Source organism: Dermacentor variabilis, chromosome 2 (genome assembly GCF_050947875.1).
Source record: "Dermacentor variabilis isolate Ectoservices chromosome 2, ASM5094787v1, whole genome shotgun sequence".
Classification (NCBI taxonomy): domain Eukaryota; kingdom Metazoa; phylum Arthropoda; class Arachnida; order Ixodida; family Ixodidae; genus Dermacentor; species Dermacentor variabilis.
In genome coordinates this window covers 61,958,811-61,985,510 of record NC_134569.1, presented here as the reverse complement: position 1 = coordinate 61,985,510, position 26,700 = coordinate 61,958,811, and the positions used below count along the sequence as shown (strand labels likewise).

The 26,700-nt window shown below is 40.7% G+C and overlaps 1 protein-coding gene across 1 annotated transcript; it reads right to left on the bottom strand.

Annotated features, from left to right (window-relative positions):
• Nucleotides 1–977: 977 nt before the first annotated feature.
• Idh3a (isocitrate dehydrogenase [NAD] subunit alpha, mitochondrial) lies at nt 978–26,531 on the bottom strand. Its single transcript, XM_075680764.1, has 10 exons — nt 26,398–26,531; nt 25,360–25,503; nt 23,505–23,677; nt 18,485–18,614; nt 15,548–15,681; nt 14,179–14,281; nt 9,702–9,766; nt 9,463–9,544; nt 6,323–6,475; nt 978–4,683 (listed from the first exon to the last, which is right to left on the bottom strand). The coding sequence occupies exons 1-10, from the start codon at nt 26,422–26,424 to the stop codon at nt 4,597–4,599; spliced, it is 1,098 nt and encodes a 365-aa protein (XP_075536879.1). The 5' UTR covers nt 26,425–26,531; the 3' UTR covers nt 978–4,596.
• Nucleotides 26,532–26,700: the final 169 nt, after the last annotated feature.

Here is a 26,700-nt window from a genome sequence, read left to right as displayed (position 1 = left end):
AAAATTCTCAGAAAACGAAATTATCAAGTTTAGAACTCTGTAACTCAGCAATGAAATGCAATACCGCAATTCTGTGAATTGCATCTAATAGCATATCTATAGCGGAAAAAATGGATATGTTACACGTGAATGCTGAAAAAATTTAGTAATATGGAAATACAGCTTTTGCGGAACCCTTGTGCACAACGTAACAAATTCACGTGATATAAAATGACATATCAACTTTGTCCACTTTCAATGATTTAATTAATGCTGTTTACAGAACCGCGATATCTCTTCTTGATGCAGGGCTATTAATTTGTAAATTTCATGCTTCTATTTTTTTCAAACTTTCAAATTTTTGTAACAAAATTCAAGCCCTAAATCGAAATTCCTCTTCCAACAGTCACTAGAATTTAGCTTTCTCTCTCAAATGCAACAAATTTCATTAGAATCGGTCCAGGGGTTACCTCAGAAAAGGGTTTTTGTGTTTTACATGTATTGAATGGGCCGCATCAGAGTTGGGACCGAGCTAAAGCTTCGTCTTAACTTCATGGGCACAATTGTGTATATACGCCTGAAAGCGTTATATAAGGCGCTCCGTGGCTTGCCAGCATTCTTCTAGAATTAAGAGAGTTTGGATTTAACATAAAAAAATGGCGAAGTCAAAGGTATGATGTACTCAATGTTGAGCTAGTACTCCTTTAAATTGCATTGTTTAATATCCTGAAGCTGCTAAGTGGAGTATGAGGGATGCTGTAGATGAAGACTCCAGGTTAAATTTGGCCACCTGGCTTTCTTTAATGTGCACCCAAAACACAGGACTACACAAGTATTTCCTGAAATTTGCTTGCATCAGGATGCAGCTACTACGTGCTGGGATTAAAGTGTGCGACTTCGTGCTCAGCTGCATAATGCCATAGGCACCATGGCATTTGCTCGCTTTCTTCACAAGAAACAGGAACGAAAAAAAAATGACTCTGCACACTTTTGGAAAATGTGTATCTTGCATTGCTTTTATTTATGCAAGCAGGATCTAGTTACAGTGCAAACGGGACATGTTCTCTAAAACAAACAGAGCTGCAAAACAAACATGGAGCAGCATCGTATGCCCCCCTCTCTCGCCATCATCGCAACAGCGTGTGCTAGCGTGCATATTGAAAGACTAGGCGACATTGAGCTATGCATGTAGAATTTGTCCTTAGCTCTTCACACAAATGCCCTTCCCTCTATCTGGCATGATTGGTGATGAGGAGACTACAAGTGCAGAAAAAAAAATTTCACACTCGGAAACTTCCTGTAAAAAGTACATGTGTGGCCAGCTGAGACAAAGGCAACAGACAGGTCATTGGCTTAAAGCAAACACGGGGGGTGCACATTCTTAAATAACCATCACACGTACGTGTTAGTAACTTATTTGAGGAACAGGATCCTTATCTCTGCAGTCTAAGCAGTTTGAACTCTAATTTATGGATTCACACACAGGCATGGTTACGTTAGAGCTGCTTAATTGGGTTAGGAAACTATATTTCTGACTAAAACAGAGAGAGAGCAAGCAAACTGCTTGGCCTTACACACCTAAATTTAGCACCGAAATTCTACTTTACATTTTGTGTTTCGACAAACACCAGATTTAAAACAGCAGTTGCCTAGAGTGCCTGAAAAAGCAGTTGTGTAGTTCATTTCACATGCAAGAACTAGCAGGGTATGGCAATGAAAACTTTACACAAGACCGTATCAGCAACACACAGCAGAAAAGATCTATCTGTTCAAACCTTTTTGAACGATTTGGCATTCAAAATTTCCTGCACTTCTTTTCACATTCAGCAGTACCACGGTTCCCCTCACCGAATGCCACAAAATTTTTTCAAAAAGTAAGACAGAGAGAGTAAAAGCAAAAAGATAGATGGGCTGCTTGTAAACAGCAGAAATGAGGATTTAGACAAGTAGCACAGCATTTCAAGCAAAACTGCGTTGCAAGCAACAAGCTGAGCTCCATAAGTGTTCCGAAGCAGAGCTGTCGGCATAAAATTATGCAAGAAAAAGGGCAATATAAATAAGTATCAAACAAGGCATGCAACATTTGTGACATGAGAAAAGACATATGAAGAGCAACTTCCCTCTCGTTGCTTCAGAGAGCAAGCATCAGGCTAATCAAAGACATTTAAGCTATCTTCAATAAAGTCTACTTAGAACTGTCTTTCAGTATTGGATACACACTCACATTCAAGCTGAAATTTCATCATAATCTCAGCACATAAAATGTAGAGGCCAGACTGCAAATTCGTTTATTGATGCCAGATCAATTATATTTGGCCAACAACATGACTAAAAATTGGCAACCATCAATGAAGCAAAGCGTATTCTCATTGCCTTTGTAAAGTGAGAAATATGTGGAACTGGGGTTAACAAGAAGCACTTGGTCTCAGAATGCCCTACGTAATAAAATGAACACTAAAGCAGCAGATGGCTCTTCAAGAACAACTACTAACAAACAACAAAATAACAACCCCTGCAAACTTTCTTTGCAATTCGTACGTTGACTACAGCACAAGACTACGAGATACTTCTACTGCATGGGCACTTTTTACCATAATTCAAATGGGTGTGCAAACCTTGACGACTTCCATTCCAGGGTGTACTCATTTTGGAGGCATGCTTATTGAACATAAATGTGCAAATAAATGACACGCATTTTCACCTGAAGCAAAATGTAGGTCAGGTGACGTGTCTCATATTGTGCCTTCACGAGAAGCTAAACGTTGCACTATGTGTAGCCCCACGAGTTGCTTCAGTGAAAACATCAATTAAAAAAGAAGAGAAGGCTTGAAGCTTGAAGTTTATTGGTCCACCGACATCTAAAATCAACCTGTTTTACAGTGATGCTGTTAAGGGGAGTTCCAATGTTGGTGCGGCGGCAGGGTGAGACAGCAGGGCCGGTATTGAATGTCAGCCACAGAACAGCCAACATCATGACCTCTGTTGGAGCCCTGAAGTAGCTGTTTGACCAAGGCGTCTCTGGGAACGTGTAGCTGCGTGCTAGCACTCATGATGAACTATCATTAATACAGCCAGCCATGCAGTGGCCGTATGAAGCAGCCGTATGAAGCGGCCGTGTGACCAGACTGTTGAAATACAGTTGTATGGAGGAGTCTGTGTAGCTGGCAAGTAATACAGAAAAAAAAAAATGTTGGCGATTGTGAAGATTATTGAAGGACTAAGCTCGGATGTAGCGAGATGTTTGAAAAGGTTCTGGTACAGCAAGGGAATTGCATCAGCTATCGTGAAGTGTTTGCAAAGTCTTAGGTAGATTTCAGGCAGTGGAAGAACAGACCCTTAGAAATTCCAAAGGGTACAAGAACTACCTTGTACAGCTTCATCATCTTTGATGCATGAGCTACTAAGGATTGATACATTCATGAGCTTTAACTTTTTATTTAGTTGCACAATGTCCTCTTAGGTACCAAGCGCTCAATACGGGGGAAGAAATATCAAGCTAGAACCAAGGATCTTCATAACTACAAAGTTAGTGGCGCTCTTCGGCAACCCCCAAAGACGTAACTTACAGAGATTGCCACGTCCACTCTCACGTGACCCAACAGCTTTTGCAATAAAGGCCTTCCCCGAAGTGGTGACGGCATCGTCAGTACACTCAACAGCAGTGCAGCATGAAAATATCGTATTTGCAATATTTTACCACGCCCCCAATTGTAATGCGCAGTTATATTACCGTCCAAACATATAAAAGAAAAATTAACTTGGGTGCCAATTCTGCCGTGCACATCAAGTAACAACACTTGAGTCAACACATAACGTGTTGAAACAACTTTATGGAGCACACAAAGGCACCGAGACTTGCACACAGCTGAATCTTAGCAGCTAGTCGCTATCGGAGTCTGACCGACACCTCATTCTTGCTGCCCATGTTCAGTTCCATCTAATGCATTAGAAATGCCGCACATACCACAAACTGGAAAAAGGCGACCCCAAACCAAGGCATAAAAAAATGTCCGTTCGATGGCACTGAGGCTAGCTACCTTGCATTGAGCTTTCTATTTTAGTAAGAATCGGTTTCGTTTTTAATATTGAGTAAAATTAGCTAACATTGTAACATGCATGCAAATTTGACTGCACTTTTCGCTCAAAAAAAGGTGCACATTTGAATCATGCAAATGTGGTAAACTCAGTCCCGAAATGTGCCTGCATGAATGTTTCTTTGCATTCACCTCTGTTGCCTCAAGACAATCAGCTCATGCTGCAAGTCACACATGCCCAAAAGTGAGAGTTACAAAGTACTCAGTGCTGACTAGGCAGCTGGCTACATTACTAAAATCAAGTCGTGAACAGACCACACCGGTAAGTGAATTCAATCATCTACTAAATCGAAATGCGCATTATGTGGAGAGGCAGTCAAATTTTGTAACCAGCGACTTGGTCCACTAGCTTCTAGAGACCACAGCACCACATTACTGAACAAACTTGAGAAAAAGGGCTTTCAACAAAAAAAGAAAAACAAAGAAATCACATTTCTATTGTGCTCTTTTCTACAGCTAAACTTTCATGTTGAAAGACTGTCTTTTCTGCTGGCCGGTGATGGTGTAGATCTTGCTACGGTGGCTACTTCTTGGCAGCAACTACCTTGGAACAAATTTCCGATGTGAAGTCGGAACACGTGGCGTTGCCCCCTAAATCAGCGGTGAGATACTGTGGCAAAAGAGAGAATGAAAGGCCATGAAAAGTCAGAAACAGCTGTTTTCACAAAGGGTGTTATGGCTTCAAAATACAATTGACTGGGATAAATAGGTGCAGACAATTGTAATTATGCAGCTTTATGAGCAATCAAAACAACACCTCCACATAAGTGATGCCATTAATGGACTTCTCAAAGGTAATCTCCTATTCATAAAGCCTACTTATATGGCATGCTATATGTAAAGGCTTTATTTTTGTCAGTCTAAACCTGCTTTATTTCAATTAATAATAAAAAAACAAGCATTATACAGCCTTTAATTTAAGAAGCTGCATTCAGTAAAACATTGTAACATATAGAGAGAAAGGATCAATGTAAAAGAATGGTTTGCAGCACCACAAAAAGTACATAAAGGTACTGGATCACAAAGAAAGAGTTACTGAAAGAGTCACAAAAAGCATTCTATTGCAGCAATTTTAAAGTCAAATAATAAGCTTTTGCTATTTTATGTTAGTGCTAGCCAACCTTACTACTCTGTATATCACGAAATACTTATGTTTATGCAGTGACCCCACACCCCAACTTCGATGACTTTTGAGATAAGCAGATACAATTTTAATGCATGAGCAGCAATGAGAGAGTTAATGCTGACACACTAGAAATATAAAAAGAGAACAAAGTTATCTCATATTTTCAGCTCAGTGCAGAACTGCAACACCAGTCAGTATTCACTTTGATGCTAAACTCATCTGCTGGTGTTTTATTCAACTTCCCAACTGAACTTGGGAGGCACCAAGCTCTACAGAAGCCACATGAATGACCCACTTCTTAGGTATGTCTTGTTGCATGTGACACAAATAAACATAAAATATCACTGATAATACAGCAGTGTGACATGATCTCAAGAGGGCATGTATGTTGTATGTGGTAAAAAGGGTCAGCACTCACGAAATGAAAAAACTTGGGATGTGCTATAAGTACACTTTACTGAGTGTTGGCATAATTCACTGGGGCTGTGGTGGCACCAGAAAGCTTCAGCATAGTGCAGGCATATCAGCGAAGATGCATACTTCACAATTAAAACCTGTACAAGTTTCTTTTGGGTTCATGCTACTCTGGGAAGGCTCGCAATTTATCGCTTTGAGCAAAATCCTGTTTCCTAACACTTTATTCGACTTCTGATAATTCAAACGACAATGATAAAAACACAGGATATGTATTCCTAACTGATGGTCAACAGTAGTTGAACAAAGGGTGTTTCTTTCTTCGACCCTATTCATCACTTCCAAATTTCCACAGTCCATTGAATCTTTGTCTTGTTCATGATTAGATTAAACCACCACAAGTTGATTGCACAGGATAATTTAACATGTCATGATACTAGCTTGAACCCTTCTTGAGAATTGTGCCCACAGGAACTTTGTTTGGGCTAGTGCCCTAAGTAGCCCTCGAATGGGTTTACAAACGCTAACATCTTTTCGCCGTTGCGGCCTCCTAGGTGTTTTTAACGGTTGAGGGCCGCCTGGAATTTTTAAAACGTCCAGGCTTTCGTCATTGCTTTAGTGACGCAACACAGGTTGTTCACCAGACAGGCCAGTCAAAACAGATATTGCTTTGCTTCCACCAAGTGTGGCTCATTGGTATAAATCCCACCTTTCCTTCCCGGATTGTGTCGAAGCAGGCAGTCTCGATGACGTCAGCAAAGTTTGTGAGCTTCATGTGACGCAGCATCATGACAGCGCTGAGCAGAAGAGCAGTTGGGTTTGCTTTGTTCTGGCCAGCAATGTCTGGCGCTGTCCCATGGACCTGCAAACCATCGAGAAGCACATGTTGCTTGAGCGACATTGAAAACAACCTTTTTTTTCCCCATTCAATTTAGTTCAAATGTTGCCTAAACTCAGTAGCATTAAAGTACTAACATTAACTGATAACTGAATTAAAATGCCTCTTGTGAAAGTGCATTGAACAAGCAGGGCCACTTCCTTTTTCTTTTAAGACTTTCGTATCTTAAATAATGATACTGACACTGTGTTTATTTGCTGACAACTTACTTATATCTGTGTGGTAAGTTACTTCTATAGGGGTGAAAATAGGGACCATGTTATTAGAATGGAATAGGAATATCGGCTAAATGTAAGTTCTGCATGACTAATTGATTATTGAATCTACAAAAAGAGGAGGAAGAGGGGTAAAATTTGCCGATTAATAATCTAATGTGCATCGCAGCACAGCAGAACCACTAATTTCATCACAAAAATATATGGACTACGTTTAGAATGAGCTTTTCAAAAAGAGCATTGTTTCAGCAAGTTTGTCCCCAAATGCTTCAAGTTGACTAAATGAGTAATTGCAGCACTTCACAATGTCATTTCTCAGCATCTTGAGACAAATGAAGCTAGTCTATAACTGTAGGCCCACCTAAATGGATCATACATACTTATTTTCACACATTGCCCAGACTAAAGGACATTCCAAGAAGTGATTATGTACACTCAAAAGTCACTCCAATGAAAGGAACTGCAGACCAAAAGGGCTGGACACATGACATGCTTGTTCAGGAGTGAGGATCAAAATATGTTTATTGCTTATCTAGAAATGGGTAGCACGCAATCATATTAATGAGTAATTGTCACATTGTCTTCATCAATTTTGGTCAAGGCAAGGCATGATTTGGTAAAAAGCATCAGCAAGAGGTGCTGAGGGAGCTGTTCTTACATGACGCTGCCTCTGAACACAATACTTGCAGTACATTGCAGACACTGTAAAATGTTATATTTGAAGTACTCCAGCAACATCCCCATGATGAAGATGGAAAAAGTCAAGTGTACTCATTACTTGAGTACACATTCCTTGATGTTCCATCTTACACTGATAAACTGCCTGTTCATTACATTAGGAATGTGATTTTATTTTTTATGTGAGCTACGTAAACAGTAAAAGGGAAGTATATTACCAATGAATCAGTTGAATGGTTAGATAAGTTCAATATCCCAAAGCAACATGCAAGGTGCTGCAATTGGGGGCACTCCGAGTGAACTTTAACCACCTGGTGTTCCTTTGATATGCACCATGCACCCAAGACGAGAATTTTTTGCATTTTACCCAGATCATAACGCAGCCATGGCACCTGGGAATCAAACCCACGGCCTCATGCTCTCAGCAGCAAAATGACAGTGCCAATGAAATGCTGGCATTTGGGCAGCGAGTTTCACAGTGTCTCAATCATGTGACTCCACATTTTGACCCTTTTAGATATGGTGCACATGAAGATACAGTGATTCACTTACTCTGAGCTGTGTGCCGCGGAGTCTACACAACATGCTTGAAAAGGATAATGAAATTTTGATGTAATTGCCACAAGTTTGTTGCTATAATGAAGGACGAACATCTGTGGTGAGGGAGCTGTTGTCCTTCACTACAATGCCACGCCAGTGTTCCCACACGAATGATAAGCCTCATTCAGCATTTCGGGGTGCAATGTTTGACCACATGACCAGCAGCTCAGCACCATGTCAGACTGTCATCTTTTCCTCTACACAAAACAGTAGTTGCCCAGGATCACTGATGTAGGCTGCTGATGGGACCATGATTGGTGGAGTGGTTTAGGGAATAAGTGGCAACATCCTCCAAAGGGGGCACGCAAAAGCTTGTTCAGAAGTATAATAAATGCTAAATATTTGTAGCGACTATTTAAAAATGTAACAAAGTAATCCGGGGCTTGCCAATACAAAATTATTTCTTATTCCTACCATTGAGTTGTGGAACCACCCTTGCAATAATAATAATTTGCACCATATGCGGTCGCTAATCTTGCTGCTAACACTGCGCAAAATGTGAGTGCATCTACATAGGAGACTTTTCCAAGAGAGAATGAAGAGTGGCACTTTAGAACACAAACCTCTTTGTCGCCATTTTCAACAAATATAGTATAGTACTGCCTGGTCCATAGTTAGGGCTAACATGCAAGTACATGACACAAGCTAATTTCCCTGCATAGCCAGCCTGCAAACCTTCTTCTGTGGAGCGGAAGAATTGCAGTAATGTTGCTGGTTATTTTCTGCATGCTCGCACAATGCAACAACAATGCTTCCCCAGGCCACCACAGTTGGAACACCTCCAAAGTGTCCAGTGCGTGCTCAAAATGTTCTCTTTAATGGTGAACCATACATTACATATATTCTACAAGCAATGAAATTAGGGATGCCTGATTGATTCAATAACCTTCCGATTATTCAATTAATGCTTTACACGTGATTAAACAGGCTAATGTCATGAGCAAAATGAGCAAGCACTGATGCCCCCATTTCGCTTGCTCAACAGCAAGAAAGAAAACGAGATTCAGCTTCATTGCCTCAACTAAGATGCCGCCTGTGGGTTTCTCAGTACAGAAGTCACAGCCTCTCATGGAAACAGCTATACTTTGAGACAGCGGAGAAAATATTTGTGTGGGCACCTCTTGAGCTCAGCTGGTAGGACTGACTACCAGTAAGTAAATGAACTCGCCACCAGAACAGAATGTTAGCAATATTCTTTGCCTCTGCGACTGTATCCGAGTGAGCTGGATATGTCCATTCAGGCAAAGTGTCTCTGACATGCAATTGACAATTCAAATAATTTTTTTTTCCTGTTTACACACATAAAACACCAGTTGCGTTGATTTCTTGTAGCTCTCGTGCCTAAATCCACTCATGCTGAAAACTAAACATTTCCAATTAATCTGACAAAAATTTTTAGTCTATGCTTAGCCCTAAATCAAATTTGAACTGCTCACAAGCCTAACAAAAAATGCTTACCGATTCAAAAATAGCTCCATCATAGCCAATGTTCCCACTTGGTGTCACTCCAAGTCCTCCAACAAGACCAGCACACAAATCACTGCAATAGAGAGAGTACTATGTCTGTAGTCAAATATTTTATGTCTTTATTACTTGCGGCAGCTTGCAGGGCCAAGGCAGGTGGCTCTCTCTGTGCAATGAAAAGGCTGGGGCCCGCTAGCGCTTGGGGCCACAGTACTGCACATGGCAACACTTACCTTAGGATGTCTCCATAAAGGTTAGGCATTACAAGAACATCAAACTTAGATGGATCCTGAACCATCTGTAAGGGTTTGGAACATGAAAATGTAAGCTTAATCAGTATGTGCCTGCATTTGGTCCTTACATGAGTAACACTTGCATAAAGTAACAAAAACAAGTGACATCAAAACTATGATGGTTGTAATTATAAAGTATAGTCAAATCTCTTTAATTCAAACTCACGTAATTTGAATTTCCAGTTTATTCAAACTAATACTGCGACCTTTTTCAAAATGATGTGTATTTTGATGTGCGAAAACGCTCAGCAATTAGAACACGTAAGCGCTTGCGACAGTTGATTTGAACATATCATTCTGCCGAACATGCTCTCTGCAGTGCAAACTTACGCAGCAGTGCCTCCGACCCACAGTGTGGCTGTGTGCTGGCTGCTGATGCAGCCTCCCAATGCAAGAACCATATTTTGGCATCTAAATATAACCCACACCAAAGATTCAAATAATTTAACAATATTTATATGGGAATTTCGCCTTGAGGCATGACTTCACAGCAGCGATAATTTTGCCTACAAGCGTGACTTCCTGTCAGTGCAGTATGCGCTGCCATGAAGCTACACTTTCGAAACTTGTCACTCATGTTACTTGGTATTCCTCCATTCAATTAAGTTTTGTTTAATTCAAACTCTGCTTAATTCGAACAAATTATTGGGCCCCTTCGAGCTCGAATTATTGAGGTTTTGAAACTTCTGGATTTCCGTGAAAAAGCTCAAATTCTTAAAAACGCGTCTAAACTGAAGGGCTCCAGACAACGTACTATCTATCAGAAGAAAGCTATGGGAGGCAACCAGAACTTATCTCAACAGCGGCTCCTCCACGCTCATAGTATACGACCACGTGCTTATTGACGTGCGCTACAACTGGGACGCACAGACTAACACGATTGTGCAGTCTCATAATCACGATACCAGGGCGTCTCCTACAGCTACTGCTTCTAATGCTTGATGACATCCATCTGAATTCCCTGATAATCTCTGCATGTTAAATATTAACGCCAGAAGTTTAGTCAAGTTTTCCGATTTCTTGTCATTAACTTTGTCCTACTTCCCCCATATCATTGGAGTCATGGAAACGTGGTTTCATAGTGAAATTTGTAATGCCAAAGTATTGCTACCAGGCTTTAATGTTATAAGAACTGATAAAACAGAAGGTAGAGGTGGCGGCGTTGCATTATATATACACTCTGACTGCAAATTTCCTGTGCTTGATGCTCCTCCTCAAACTGAGTCAGTTTGCTGTAAAGTCAATTTTGAGTCGTTGACTTTTGTTGTTGCTTTCTTTTACCGTCCGCCTAACTTGATCACAGGCCCTTTGGTTTCCTTGAATGCATTCATCCAAGAAATAGCACCTCATTTGCCAAATCTAATATGCATGGGTGATTTCAATGTTCCCGATATACACTGGCTGCCATTATCTCGGATAGGCCATGATTCCCAACTATACAGAGAAACAGTGAACTTTTCAGACTTCCGGCTTAAAGTAAATAGTGATGCCACAAGAGGCACGGCAATTTTAGATCTTGTATTTTTCAGCCCCAGGGTCTGTGATTATGGTTACAAATGTGCTGTCGTTGATGGCATTTCAGATCATAAAGTGGTCTTTACATCCATTTCCTGCCCTGTACCGGAAGCCCGTTATACTTGTTCTACTTTCTGCGATATGAACCATGCAGAGGATGTTGGTGTAACTGACACATTTAGCGCTTCCTTTAGCCAGTTTGAAGAGGTTAGTCTTTTTTACAATGTCGATACTTTAACGTAATTTTTTAGTGATCTCTTTACATTTTGCGGCATGTGTTTTGTACTGTTAAAAACAAAAACGACGAATTCAGAGCTGCCTCGGATTACATGGCAAATTTTGCACCTGTCATGACGACTTGGACATTTGCAGCGTACTAAACGTACTGGTGATTCTGTTCCTACTGCACAATTCATTGCTCTTAAGGAGGAACTTTGAAGCAAAAGTAATGTTGCTCGTGATTTTACTTCTAGGTAACACTTACAGGCTTGCTTAGAAATAATCCAGGCAAATTTTGGAGCTCTGTTCTGCCAAAGGAATCTACTACTGATACTTTTGAAATAAATGACACAGTTACAAGTGATACTTCTATGATGGCAAATGCATTTAATAGTTACTTTAAATCTCTTTTTACACTTGATAACTGTTGTTCCTCCTTTTATAGGCCAGACGCATAGTTCTATTAACAACATTGTTGCTTCGAACCAGGGTGTGCTTAATTTAATTTGAAAACTGGATCTGAAAAAGAAACATAGTCCTGACAATATATAGATAATGCATTCCTCTTTATATACTCTTTATGGACTAATCAATATTTAACTGTTATTTTTTCAGAAATCTCTCTCGATGTCTGTTGTCCATTTTGCCTGGAAAATAGCTAAAATTCTTCCACTATTCAAATCTGGGAATAAGCAGTCCTTACTAAACTACAGACCCATCTCTATCACATCTCATTCTTGTAAAATACTTGAACACATAATTTACAAACATATCACTGAACTTCTAGAGTCAAATAATGTTTTATCTGATGCGCAACACGGTTTTCGAAGCAGATTTAGCGCCACAACCCAGCTTCACTCATGATCTCATACAGGCCCTTAGTGTAGGAGATCAAAATGACACAATATTTATTAAGTTTTCAAAAGCTTTCAAAGCTATCGACACTGGGTCACACTCAAAATTGTTGAAAAAGTGCACTGTTATACTTAACAACCAAGCATTAGTTAACTGGATTTCTTATTTTTTATCCAATCGGTCTCAGTATGTACTCTTTAGGTCTTCTCAATCCTCTACTTGCAGTTTAACATCTGGCATGCCTCAAGGGTCAATATTAGGTCCGCTTCTGCTTTTGATTTACACAAGTGATCTACCAAGTAATATTCCTGTTAAAATCCGAATGCACGCAGATGATTGTGTTTTGTACCATACAATTAAAACTCTTCATGATCACATTATCCTTGATGATTCATTTGCGTCATTTCAATCATGGTGTGAGACTTGGTAGATGCAAATCAAGTTCTGAAAAACTGTATCTATGCCATTCACCGATTGCTTTTTCCCCTCTCCGTTTACCTATTTGTATAATGGCTGCCCTCTAGGAGATGTTTCACCGTGTAAATATCTAGGCCTTCTATTGACTTATATTTTTCTTGGTCGCATCACATAGAGCTCACGTGCGCTTAGAAGGTTAGGCTACTGGCTGCGCACATTACGTTCAGCCCCACTTAGAACACGACTCCTCAATTATAAAACACTGGTTCATCCAACAATGGAGCATGGCTCCGTTGTATGGAACCCATACAAGATATCTGACATCAACAAAATTGAATCTGTCCAGAACAAAGCTGTACGCTTCATTTATTGTCACTTTGACAGGTATTTTTCACCCAGTTCCCATCTTCTTAGTCTTCAACTTACCAGCCTCTCTTCTCGTCGTCACATTGAATCCTTGAAGTTTCTTTATACTCTAATTAAGTCCCCACGAGTTTCCTGACTTGGCAAATACAACGCACCCGCTAGACCCACAACCACCAGACATCACCATGAGTTGAATATGTCAACTTTTCACCATCACACTGATGCGTTTAAAAGTTTTTTTTGCCCATTCTATATAATTGTGGAATGCTCTGCCTGGTTACGCAAATCTTTACCACTCGCTGAATTTCTATTGTATATTACTAATCATTGATGTCCAATGCTATTTTTGTTTTTTCCGTGTATTGCATTTCCCCACTCCTGTGATAACCCTTTAGGGCTGCAGTATGTTGAAATAAATAAAATAAAATAAATACAACCTGTTCAATATGCATGTCAAGTGCAGCATGGCTTCGGATGTGAAAAAGGAGACTCATCACGTCACCAAAAGTGGAGGTGGCCATACAATGACTGTGTCGCCAAAAGCTACCACACTGACCCTTCCGATTGCTCACTTCTTTTTTCAAAATGAAGGGGAGCATACTCTCCCCATTTGTCCCATCACATGCTGAATGGCCTTGGCCATTCAGCACGTGATGGGACAAATGCACAATCATAGCAGCACGATCACAGTGTATGTACGTGTCAATGGTGTCTGGTACCAGGAAACTGCCACAACAGGTTTCGACGACATCACGAGTCTCCCTTTTCAGGTCTCAAGCTGTACTGCACATGGCCACATTGAAAGGTAACATAATTAATGATTTGTTGTGCTATCGGGAAAATTCAGGCTCCATAGCGTAATTACTGGATTGATAGCTATCCAATAAAGCAATAAAAACAAGGCAAGAATTTTCCGTCAGTACTCCTTTAAATATAGGAGATTTAGTACAACAGCTGCTAAGCGTAGCACAATTAGGTCAGTGGCAGTAATTTTGTTTGAAAGGTACAAAGCCAACAGATACAACTTTCAAAGCATGAGACTTACATTGAGGCACAGTGTGTCCAGGTACATCTCATTGTACTTAATGGAAGGGTTCCTCTCAGCTGCTTCTCGACAGCAGTGTAGGAAAAGGCCATCGGACATCCGCCTGTGTAGTACAGAGGGATGAAGGAAAGGAATAAAGGAGCTCATAATAAGTTCCCCAACCTTCGGCAAATACTACACCTTGTGTTCCTGCAACCTATGTACTAAGCCGATATTGCATGACAGTCAAAAAAATAAAACTCATTGCTGAAAGAAGCAAGAAAATGTGCTCGATGTTTCCTTGCAGCTGAGTAAGTTACAAAATGCACAAACCTGCTCACAAATGAAAATTTATATTGCTTAATTGGAACGTTGCTTGATAAAAGCAAGATTTATTTTTTAGCCTTTCCCTTAATGAACTTGCAAATAATATTACATGCCCAAATATAGCTATGAATGTTGGTTAAAAGAAAGAAAGAAAGAAAGATGGGCTTTTCCTCTATCCCTTACAAAGCCAGAAAATGCAACAGCACTGGCATCCCCAGCAGGGCATTCCTGTTAAACAGCCAACTACATCAATAGTCCTTGCTTCCTGTATGTCTTCAAATGTAGCCTTACACATGACAAAGAAACTTAAACATAGATAAAAGCTTGAGTTTTGATGAAAGAAGAGGCTGAATACCGAAAATGTGAGGTTACCTTAGTGAAATAGTCCTTACTCAAATTTTCATTAGTGTTAATATTCATCATGTCAATTTATTCGTTGCCCATTCAAATATCTGCCAGAAGTTTATGTTTAAATGTCACACATCCAAAATATTAATAACATGTGATGTGTACATGACTATAATCTTAATAACAGAATGAGTGATGCTCACATTGTACAATGATACTAATGTGCCTCTTCACATACGTAATGGCATGCAACATCCAAAGTGCTTTTGTCGTAGCAGCAAGTACCAGTAATGCCTAAATTAAATTCTAGGTACAGCCATGTTGTACTGCTGCAAAGATGTAAAGAAAATGTGTTCAATATTTCTATTATGGTAAGATATGTAAATCTCCAATCTATGACATTCACTTTTTTGGCATACTTATACACAATCTTAGCTTAGTTTTGGTTTATAAGCTGAGCCACCAATCTAGGCTGCAATACGAATATACTTGCTCATTTTTGTGCATGGTGAAATAATTGAACTCATGCTTTAAGCTCCTTAATCAGTCAGAAGCTCATAAATAGGCACATGCTGAATACTGATGCACTCCCTTCTACATCTACCACCATAAGCTAGAGTGGAGAACTATTATAAATATGCAGTGGCTACAGCATTTTTTTAGAAGTGCACAGGGCTGCATTGATAGACACACTACAAAGCAAAGAAGTGCTTACATGATGTTGGCCTTGTGTACAGCAGTAACCATAGTCCGGTTATTTGCTTTGGCATACTCAAACGCATAGTTGGCAATGTTTCTTGACGCAGGCTCGGTGATCAGCTTGATGCTCTGCACCACTCCTGGTACAATCTGCACCACATCAAGGCAAAGCTCAGAGTAAGTAAAGATCTCTGAATAAAATGGGTTTTGGGAGGTAGTCAGGCTCAGCATGACTGTCCCTCCCTTGCTGCGCCGCTAAATGAAGGCTCTCGGACAGCAACATTAGTAAACCTCTGCACATTTCTATGTCCATTAGGCTCGCTACACACCAGCAGTGCACTATGGTAGAAATTGTGAAACAAATCGGTGATGTTCAGTGGGCACATTATGCAATCACACTCTTCTGGGTATGTGTCTGCTGTGTGGTTAGACACAGAAGCACTAATAAAGTAGAGCTTTTCATCACCCATTAATTCATTTATTTGAATACCCACGGTGCCTGTGTGACATTACAAAAAAGGTGGGGGGGGGGGGGTAACAGACAATATAAAAGAAAAAACATATATACAACATATAAGAGGACACACATGTCAATCAAACAACAGTAGACTGAATATGGTAAACATGTAATTCATAAAACATTGTACACAGATGTCAAACTGTAAAACAAGAAACAAGGATGCACAAGTAAACAGAGTTATAAGGATGTAAAAATGTGTCACTCGGGGTGCTGCAAATGACATCGTGTGGCAGTCTATTCCATTCAGGGATTGTTTTTTAGAAGAAAGACATTCGAAAAACATCAGTTCTAGATTGCCGTTATATTACTTTATGGATGTGATCAACAAATGCAAAAATATGTGGTTTGAGCAGGTAATTATCATGGTCTATGCCAGCCCTAGAGTAGAAAAGTTTTTGAAAGAACTTTGAACAAAGATCTTTTTCTTCATTCCTGGAGGGTTTCTAAGCCAAGATGATGCTTAGTCGTAATCACACACCTATACTCATATCATAATTAGGAATATAAATTGCACAGCCCAATTTTTAATGCATCCTAATTTGTCTATATCACTGACCAACCAGGAATTCCACACACAGCAACCATAGCAAATTATGTTATTATTAATTGCATCAACATATATAAGCACCACAAAAAGAGGAGGAGGAGGCTAGCAATTGCTTCCTGAAATAAACAAGGCTGCCACTAAAATGCATGCAGTATAATGCAGAATTCCTGACACTGCTTAGAATTTTTCAGTGCACATTCCATACAGAATTTCTGTATTGATTTCTGGAGACCAGGCACTCTATTCTACATCAGACAATTTAGAATAGCAAATGTGCATGAAGGGAGTGTCAATTATGGTATTGTCTAAAATTGTTGCTATGACATTATGACAGTTATACAATGCCTCTGAATTTTAACAATTACATACAGCCCTTTGCACTTTAAGGCACAGTGGGAACCTTTCTACCTACAGTAAAGCATTGTGCATGCATTTCGATTATATACTTGTGTTGAGATTCTGTGACACTGGAGCATTCCAGCTGACAAAAACTGTTACTGAAGTAGTTGCAAATTCTTCTCATTTTCATTCCCTGGCAAAGAAAGATCACAACGTTAGCATAACCATATACAAATTTCCTTTCATCCTAACAGTAAGGCCACTGTCACTATAATGCAAAAAACTGACTTCTGTACAGCCCAGCTAGCATGCAAAGTTGCCATCGACAGCGCCAAGTTCAAAACCTTGAGATACTCTTAGCTGCTGGGCTAGAGGTATATTAATTAAAGCAAAAGAAAGAACAAGAAAAAGGAAGTTACTTTTGCTGAGAAGTCCTAAATAGTTAATGAGAAATTCCATCAATCAATCACTTCAAGACTGAGATCACAGATTGATGGTGTTCATTAAAGCTGCTAATCAAGAAAGGTAGCATCTAAAAAAAAAAGCAGGGAGGAGGGAAGCTTTGTTGCACCATGTGGGATCCCATTAACATTACCATCTCCTCAATGTGTGAACATGACTATCGATAGCTTCAAGCTACGAGTCATGCAATGCACTCCAACAAGTAAAATATCTCAGAAGCGACAAGTTTTATAGCCACACATTCGGCTATGAAGGATGCCGCCATTGGGGTTCCAGATTAATCTTGACTGGCAATAATTCTCTGAAATATACTCCTAAATCTAAGTAGTACAAAAACGTCCCTGCCTTCCCCTCCTGCCCACTGTCATGGCTATAAACCAATCCCATCCCCTTATCCACAGAACAGAATGAACAGAATGCCATATGAATGCCTTATGAACAGAATGCCATAAACACTGTGCCACATAGGCTGTTTGTTCAGCTGAGAATCAAAACGTGTTTCACTCAACTGAGAAACTATTAATCTAAATTGTAGAGTTTAACTTCCCAAAACTTCACAGTGGATTATGATGGGCGGCGTAGAGGAGGGCTCCAGATATGTTTTCAACCACCTGGTGCTTGTTAACATGCACCCGAAGTGTGGTAGACAAGCGTTTATGCATCCCGCCTGCATCGGAAGGCGGCTGCCTCTACAGGATCAAACCTGCAACCTCTCGCTCAGCAGCAGGATGCCATATCCACCGAGTCATCGCAGTAAGTCGACTGAAAAGCTCTTCCACACTGCCTGTGAACATTAGGAAATGTAAATTACAGTATCTCTGTGTACAACAAGAAATTCTACGACAGCATGTACATATTCTGTCATGTGTCTCATGTATGAGCCAACCTCTTTGACCGTTACAATCATGCTACTTTGTGGAGGTGCATGAAATTACATGCACATATGCAGGTATGACATTACTTGTTGCACTTAACTAATTTCCAGCTTTGTTATTTTGTTATGGGATAGTAAACAAAAATGGTGCATCATTGCTTTCTACAGCACCGCCTGAAACAGAAAGTGGACAAGTGTTGAGACCACTCGCCTCGTGCTCGATGCCACTGTACTCTCCCTCAGTGTTTTCACGGATCGTCACAACATCCACATCCTTGTAGGGTGTCTCGAAGCCCTCGAGTGAACGGCACGGTCTCACATTTGCATAGAGACTGAACGCCCTGCGAAACAGAGGGTGAACATTGCGTAAAACGTAAACTGTGATACTTATCGTACAATAAGTAGCAGCATCAAATAATAAAATGAAGACTGCCCTGTGAAAGGCAACAGCTGTGTGAACGACAAGAACAAACTGTAGGTGTAACATGTGGCCGGAAAGATTCAGTCCTTTTGGTAAAGCTATATCAAAGCTCAGTGTCCCTGGTTGTATATTCATGGCACAACTACTGAAAGCTTCACCGCACTTAGGTTATATAGTGCAACTGTGTTCGATGAGGAGTTAGGTCATGGATAAAATATTTTTTGAAATCTTTATTCTAAAAGTTATGGTGATAAAAACTTGTAGACGCATGTAACTGTGTATGCTTACTTCAAATAGGAGGTTCTTTGTTTACCTCATTTGGTTCTAATATTATGCATGTTTCTTTCATTTAATTTTATGGAACAGATTGCAGAAAGTCAGTCCTTTAGAATCTGTTAAAGGGGTCCTGGATCATCCCTTGAGCTTGGAGAAAAAAAAAAACGCAGTCCATGGGTAGTGTACACATCTGTGAAAATCTCAGTCAAATTTTGCAGTCATGCAAAGTGCATGGAAATCACAAGCTAAGCTTAAAGCCACCTTTTTTTTCTCAAGCATTCTCTTTTCAAACAGTGCTTTCCCCTCACCTGTTTTGAAGTCGCTGGTGCCTTGCATATGTTGCCATATGCAAGATTCTCATAGACAGCTGCAATTGGACGATAGCTGACATTAATCAAGAAGGGTGTTCGAATCCGTGCACTTCTACATACTGTTACTGGGTAATTGGTGCAGTTTTAAATGGGCTTGTTAAGTTTGACAACCTTCAATTGCATCTTCTTATATTTATTTATATGTAGACGAGCATAGGCAGACTTTGCAGAAATGTTTCCATGTGTGTGTAGACCCGAGAACTAGGCACGAATCGGCTAGCACGATAGGTCGTTTAGAGGTGGTGGTGGGCTTCGCCAGGCCAACGGTAATTGACCACACGTGCAGGATGTTTCAAATGGACAAACGCGACAGACGAGTGCCAACAAAAGCTTCCCTTGCCGGTCGTCACCACTGTCACCCCCCCGGTGTCAGGGAAGCTGGGCAAAGGATAAAAAGGCGTGTGCTGACAGCGCTCCTTGGGAGGCTAATGGGCAGATGGGAGTCGCGTGTCTGAGGCGGTATAAGTCAGATTTGGCTGCCGCCTGTTTTCAAGCAATTACATGGCATATTCTCCAGTGTGCAGCTTGCTCGAGTACATGTGCCGGGTAACAAGTGGATTCAAAAATGGAGGGGACGTGTTTTTCCTGGATTTTGTTGGTGTACTTCACTGTTGCTGTGTCCTTTGTTGGTTTGTTTATTTTGGTAATTTAAGGAGTGACAAGAGGAAAATGCAGAAGAGCAAAAGGAAACAATATGAGTGGCCAAAAGAAAACTTTTGGGCTGATTTGACCAAACCATTGGTTCGCGACAGTTGTGCGCTTGCAAAACCACTTGTGATTGGCAGATTTCTCTGGCCCTATGCTGCTGAGGGGCATAGAATTCTTGTGGGAATCAAATTGCTTAAAATGGAAAGTTCAATTTTTGTTTGGAGGGAGAGTGATGAGAGAGCTATAGTCGATGATACCGCAAGCTGTTGTAGAAATGTATATATGTAAATAAGCCTGTACATATGGAGGAGTTGTTATGAGCCTTGTTTACAATATATAGCCTGACAACGAACGGAGAATTGAGGGACAGGTGCCCAGATAAACAATGGTGCCATAGGCGAAGATGGCCAAGCAACAACCCTTCTCGACATCCACATCAACGAGGTTGAAGTGAAAATTTTCGTTTTGAAGTTCAGTAAGAATTATGACCATCGTAATCATATACGCAGATGCCGACTATCGTATGTATGCTCATGCCCAGCCGTTGCACCCTGCAAAGAAATTCAACTTTGGCCATACTGCTTTTTGGTTTAGTAGCCGTTGGGTCTAGCTAATATCGATTAGTTTTGAACACTCAACTAGCCTTGAACCACACGAAACTAAAGTTCAAACCACACATATGGTTGCCATAGTGCACTCAATCCTGGCCGCTCCTGGCAAGGCATGCGTTGGTAGACATTGCTTCATATTGATCTGTTGACAGCACTTCAAAATGTGCAATTTAGATGTGGCTACTATCTATTGGTCAAGCTGGTGCAGGACAAAGGTGGTTCGCATGATGTAGCATTACCACTGCTGGGGTGCATAAGGGCGAGCGTGCACTCCAGCCTATGCACGTAGCAAATGTTGCGTGCTATGGTTAGCCAGTATGGTTGCATGTAGTGTAACAAGGCGTAGATGCCACATAGTGTAAATGCCACTGCGGCCGCGGAGTGTTGCGATGAGTCCACACGCTGAGCTCGCTGAGGACAACAGTATGCTCCGAGTGGGTCTCTGTGGTGACGTGGATTCATGACAAGCTGGTCAGAGCGCCAACAGCCGACTGGAACAGGTCATCTGCTTCCCAAGTTGCACACCTTTGAGGTATGTCACCAACATGGTAGAAGCTCGTTACGTTAGAAATTCTTTCAATGTGAGTCTGCAGCGTGGTCTCCATCGCTTAGCAGATGTGGGCACTGCCGACCTACTTGCATGAGCAAACATAAAGTCAATGTTTCTTTTGACCCTTGAAAATTTGGTGATTGCCCTAGAGATAAGTGCAAAAGTAACTGTGTTACTCCGGCCATTCGGTGTAAGTAAACATAGCCGTGCCTAGCTATCTAGTACATCGTAGCACAGCAAAGGGATGAGACACCGTAAACTCAACCGTAAGTTGAAGGATAGCCTCTGAGTTTGGTGCGTCATAGATGCCAAAATTGGAAGTAGTGGCGTCTACGTAAATATTCTAAATCAAATTTGAACTGTGTGCCATGGTGGCGTTCAGTGAATGGAGCCTTGTGGGCGTGCCCTGCTCTGCCATAGCCTTCGCAGTGCATGGCATTGAAGAAGGAATGGGAGCCCCGCAAAGGGGATCAAAGGCGATCTCTGATTGCCAGTAACTCTGCTTCTACTGAACACAATGAAGTACTTTTTGCTGCAAAGTATTTCTGAAGTAATCTACTTTAACTTCAAATGCATTTCTCAGCTTCGATAAGGAGTGTTCCAGGGCCCCTTTAAACAGGGTATCAATGACATCTTTGTAATTCAAGAAATCCAATTAGACTAAACCTTATTGTTCTGTCTACCTTATAATGAGAGTTAAAGAAATTTTGAAATTGACACAAGAAAAGTGTTGTTCTGAAACTCTTCCAGAAGATTAGATAAAGGAAACTTACATAGAATTAGAACCAAATGATATACATAAATAAAAATAGAATTTACATTCAAATAAGCACACACACTTGCATAAATCTGCAAGTTTTCAGCATCATAACCTGAAGAATGAAAGCTTCTAAAAATTTCTGGTCTATGACACAAGCCCTTACTAAAGACAGCAGTTTACAGGAAGATGGTGACTTGTAGTGAACAAGGAATGTTGGTGAAGCCAATGTTTTTGCAAGGGGATTTGTTGAAACCTTGGCTTCAGTAACATTTCTTGTTTAACTACTGTTCATCAAGTCCCTACTTGACCGCTTCAGGTGCTGCACACAATTGCGTACTCCAAGACAGTGCATCAGCAGCAAAAGCATTTATGAAAGTAATGTTATTTAAAATGTGTCGCATGCATCTTGAGCATTTTTTATTGGAATTGTGCTGCAAGTTTGAATGACGTGCAAAATGGTGTAGTAAAATTAGTGGAAAGGTAGACCGTTGCATATTTTTGCTCGGTGAAAGTATATCTTTGTATGTAGTGGGTTCACTTCTTTCATTGTTTTTCACAATGTGTTGAATTTTCTAGAGATTCCATAGGTGCTTTTCAAGCCTGCTAGACATGAAATAAATGATGTTCTCATATCTGATGTTCCTGTAGTCGAGTTTTTTCTTCGAGTCCACATTATGTAAAAGTGAGAAAACTCACTAAAGAATTGAGAGCTCTTAATATATTCTGCAGCTGTACGCTTTTTATGACTCTGAAGATGGCACTTGAAAGAGTTAAAATGTTTACTATATAACAGTTTTAAAGGGACACCAAAGGACCTTACTAAATTATTTTATACTGGTCGCAACTGGAGAAAATAAAGCCCATACATTCTTTAACTTTTCACTGAAATCTTAGCATCTATATGTCAGTGTGACAACGTAGATTTCAAAGTGTTTCCTTGTACTCGGGCTGTGTTGGTTCTGGAGAAGGTTTTGAAACTTGCTGGGCTGAATCTTTTATTCCTTTAGCATACAATGTAACCCTTCTTTGTGTATGTACAATTAGCCAGACCTTAGCAGCCACTGTTAAAATGTGACATAACAGTGAGCTGGCACCCACTGATCATGATGCCCACCGATTCCCATACCCATAGATCATTTATTGCTCCATCTTTTCAGGCTTATCACGCCGCCTTTCCCAGTAAGAGTAGCCATTTTGCTATTGCAGAAGCGTAGTTTGCTAGCACAGCAAAACTTAATATATTAGTCTTTAGTGCCCCTTCAAGTACAAACTCCTCAACAAAGCTGGCAATAGCCTTAACAATTTGGACAGAGAAAAAGCACAAATACTTTACAATTATTCGAAAGATCTGCATTAATTAGTTAAATTATGGGGTTTTACGTGCCAAGACCATGATATAATTATGAGGCATGCCGCAGTGTGGGACTCCAAAAATTTGGACCACCTGGGGGTTTTTAACATGCACTTAAATCTAAGTAGACGAGTGTTTTCGCATTTTGCCCCTAAAAAGATCTGCAACATACACAGAATAGTAATTTTGGAGCACATAATTTCATCAAAACAAAATGAAAGGTTCTAAACAGACAGCACTTACTGCCTCAGTGCAAGGTTGAGAGAACGATGGCCCTTGCCAATGGGTGTCATCAGGGGACCCTTGAGGCCGATCTTGTTCTTGTTGACAGAGTCGATGGCCTTCTGTGGGATGCCAAACTTTCCGTCTGGCCCTTTCACTGGTGTGACGTCTACTGTTTCCCACTGGATTGGCACCTGAAAGCACAAGCAAATTATTACTCCTGTCAGACAGGTAATGAAGTGTCACTTCCAGGAACTGAGCTTTGCCTAGCCAAGAGTTAGCTTACTTTTAGAATATAATGCAGCATTGTGTCACTTGCACTGAACATAATAGTGAGCAGCAAAATAAGTCAAATTTAACATTCACTGGTCTGCTTTCTTTTATTTTGCTGTTGTAGACAAGGCCCCTGAATTTTTTCTACCACAACTCCAACTAACGTGGATGAAAATGTGGGAATTTAAATATTTAGATGCACTACTAACTGCGTGCACTATGCTTCTGTAGCTTTCCCTGCATTGCCATAGAAAGCTGTCTGTAAGTATAGCTGTGATATACAAGTCATGCACTATTATGGTAAGCCACATAAACTATATGTGTGATTATGCCACAGTAACTCTTATATCGGTGTCGCATCGTCCCTTTTGATAGCAACAGGGTCTGATCCAATTGGAGTGCTGCTGCACGAGTTTGCTGTAATGCTGCCACTTTCAATCACGATCTCGCTCGATCAGGATCCAGACTATCACGGTCGTAGGCTGACGACCATGTAGTTACGAGAGCTGCAGACGATAACAGACTTACTGACAATGTTAAACAAAATAACATGCTCTTGAGAAAAATGAGTTTCATATTACAAATTTTGCAGCATATTAGACAAATTTATTAAGTGCTTTCAAGCCACTAACAGCAGCTGGTACACTAGAGCTTACCCAAGCTCGATCTGGATCGTTGGACCGTGTAGCAGTGATCAGTGTCAATCACGATAAAGAAATTCAATTCAGATCGGGCTTGACAGTGAACAAAAGTAGCCTTGTGACACTGGTATTAGTTGCACCTCTGAAATTAGCCTTATGATTGTACCAATTCACTAACCTGGCAGCATCTACTAAGCTCTGGCAGTTTCACAAGATTGATTGATTGACTCAAGAAGCTTTACATCCCACGGGTTATTAGCGACGCCATAATGGAGAGCTCCATGCTAACTTTGGCTACGAGAAGTCCTTCAATCTGCACCCAAAGCACGGCACATAAGCGTTCTTGCAGTACATCAGCATATTTGCACTCTGACCCCGTAAGAATGCAGTTTCTGTAGCAGCAGGGAATAGAACCTGCAACTGCCACAGTTAGCTAAATGATTTCTCTAATAAAATCAGGACCAATAAGTGGGGAACAGTGGGGAGTAAGTCGGAAGCTAAGACAACCACTACGATATAGAAAGGGCAGCCAACAACCAAGAGTTGGCGCTACTTACAAAAGATTTTTGAGAGTGCTTCGTAAATCAGATCCTTAATAAGCAAAAGTTCAGTGACATTGGTAATTATGTAAGGAAGTGAAAAATAAGCAAGGTACTGAAAACAGAAATATATATAATGTATACCATAATTTAATCCACTCGAGGTTCAGGCATTCGGGAACGCCCTAGAAAAGGTGAAAGATATCAACAGTCCTTAGTCCCCACATTTCTATCCTAATTGTACACGAGCTAAAATACAGCCTACAGCACTTAGCAACAAGCTTTCCGTGCACTACATTTGAATCGTAACGTTTATCAAAGGGTACAACCTTCACTAAGTCATGAGAAATAATGCCTGCTGTCCCTGTCAATTTCAGTACAAACATAATGGCAGACAGCTCAGAGCAGGAAAGTATTACTTACACCAGCAGTTTTGAATATATCCTGCACAGCACTGGATATTTCTGGACCAATGCCATCGCCAGGAATCAGTGTCACCGTGCTAATATCAGTGGATGAGTGTCGCTTTGAGTTTGCCGCTCCCAAAGTACGTTGAAGCAAGGTCCTCTGCAATTTATAAAATACGCAATAATTGTGGGAACTTGAACATCGCTGCAGGTCTGTTCGATAATAACTTACAAAATGCCTTAAAACTTCCTTCCGTATGATGCGCTTTCTTAAAGGCGAGCAGAGAAGTAAAAAAAGCTTTTTTTTTTCTTAAAATAAATGCGGCACTATTCGTAATAGCGTTTCGGTACCACAGCAAACTACGATCCCACAAATAAATAGAACCAATTATGGAGGCGCATACAATGCAAACAACGACAAACAATTTTGCGTGTAAAAACAACTGGCCTTAAGACATAACCTACTCTTCATGTTTACTAGCATAATGCGCTCTTTATTGGCACAAATGTTACGGCGAGGATGTTCGGGCTGAGCGCACGCCCGACGATTATCACCGCCAGCCGATACAACAATCGTCCTTCTTAGAGAGACAAAAACGCAAACGCCGAAGCACCGCTGCCTCGCCAGGTCACTTAAAGTTGGGAGCAGTAGTCAAGCTGGGAGCAGTAGTGAAGTGGCGAAGGTCGCCGACCTTGGGGCGGGGTTAAGTAGGAAAGACTGCAACTAAAACGACTGATGCTCGTAGCAGTCGATCACTCCGCGGATACATGATCGGCACGGGTCGTGACGCTTGCATTAAGCGATAGAGTGCGTTCCAGAAATGATGAGCAAGTGCAAGCGTTTCCGACTTTATCCGTTTCGTATAAACCTGTTCAGCGAGTAACAATTACGGAGAAAATCCACAGATAGTCACAAAGTCACCATAAGGTCAGCCGGCACGAAAGGAGGCAATGAGAGTTGTACGAGTAATGAAATTCGTTAAAACTACATTCCTAGCAATCTAACGTGATACGTTGTAAGGAGAACGAGTGGATGCAACCAAAAGTTACTCACAGAGACATTTCTTAATACACCAGGCATCTTGCGCGGCGAAAGCTTGTGAACTGCAAGAGCACGAGTTAAAAAAGAAACTGGCTCTTCCCTTTTCGTTGCGCTTTTGCTTGGCTACAAAAGTAACTAAAGCAACAGACATACATTCAGACTAGTTTTTTTTTATTCTGTAATGAAATCGCTAAAAGCGTATTTAAAACAGTGTTGTGTAAATTATAAATTAATTAAAGTGCCGTAAACAGCCGTCTATTTAAATCTCAACTTGTGCGTGTTTGTGCGCAACGTTAGCGGTAGTTTTGTTGGTTT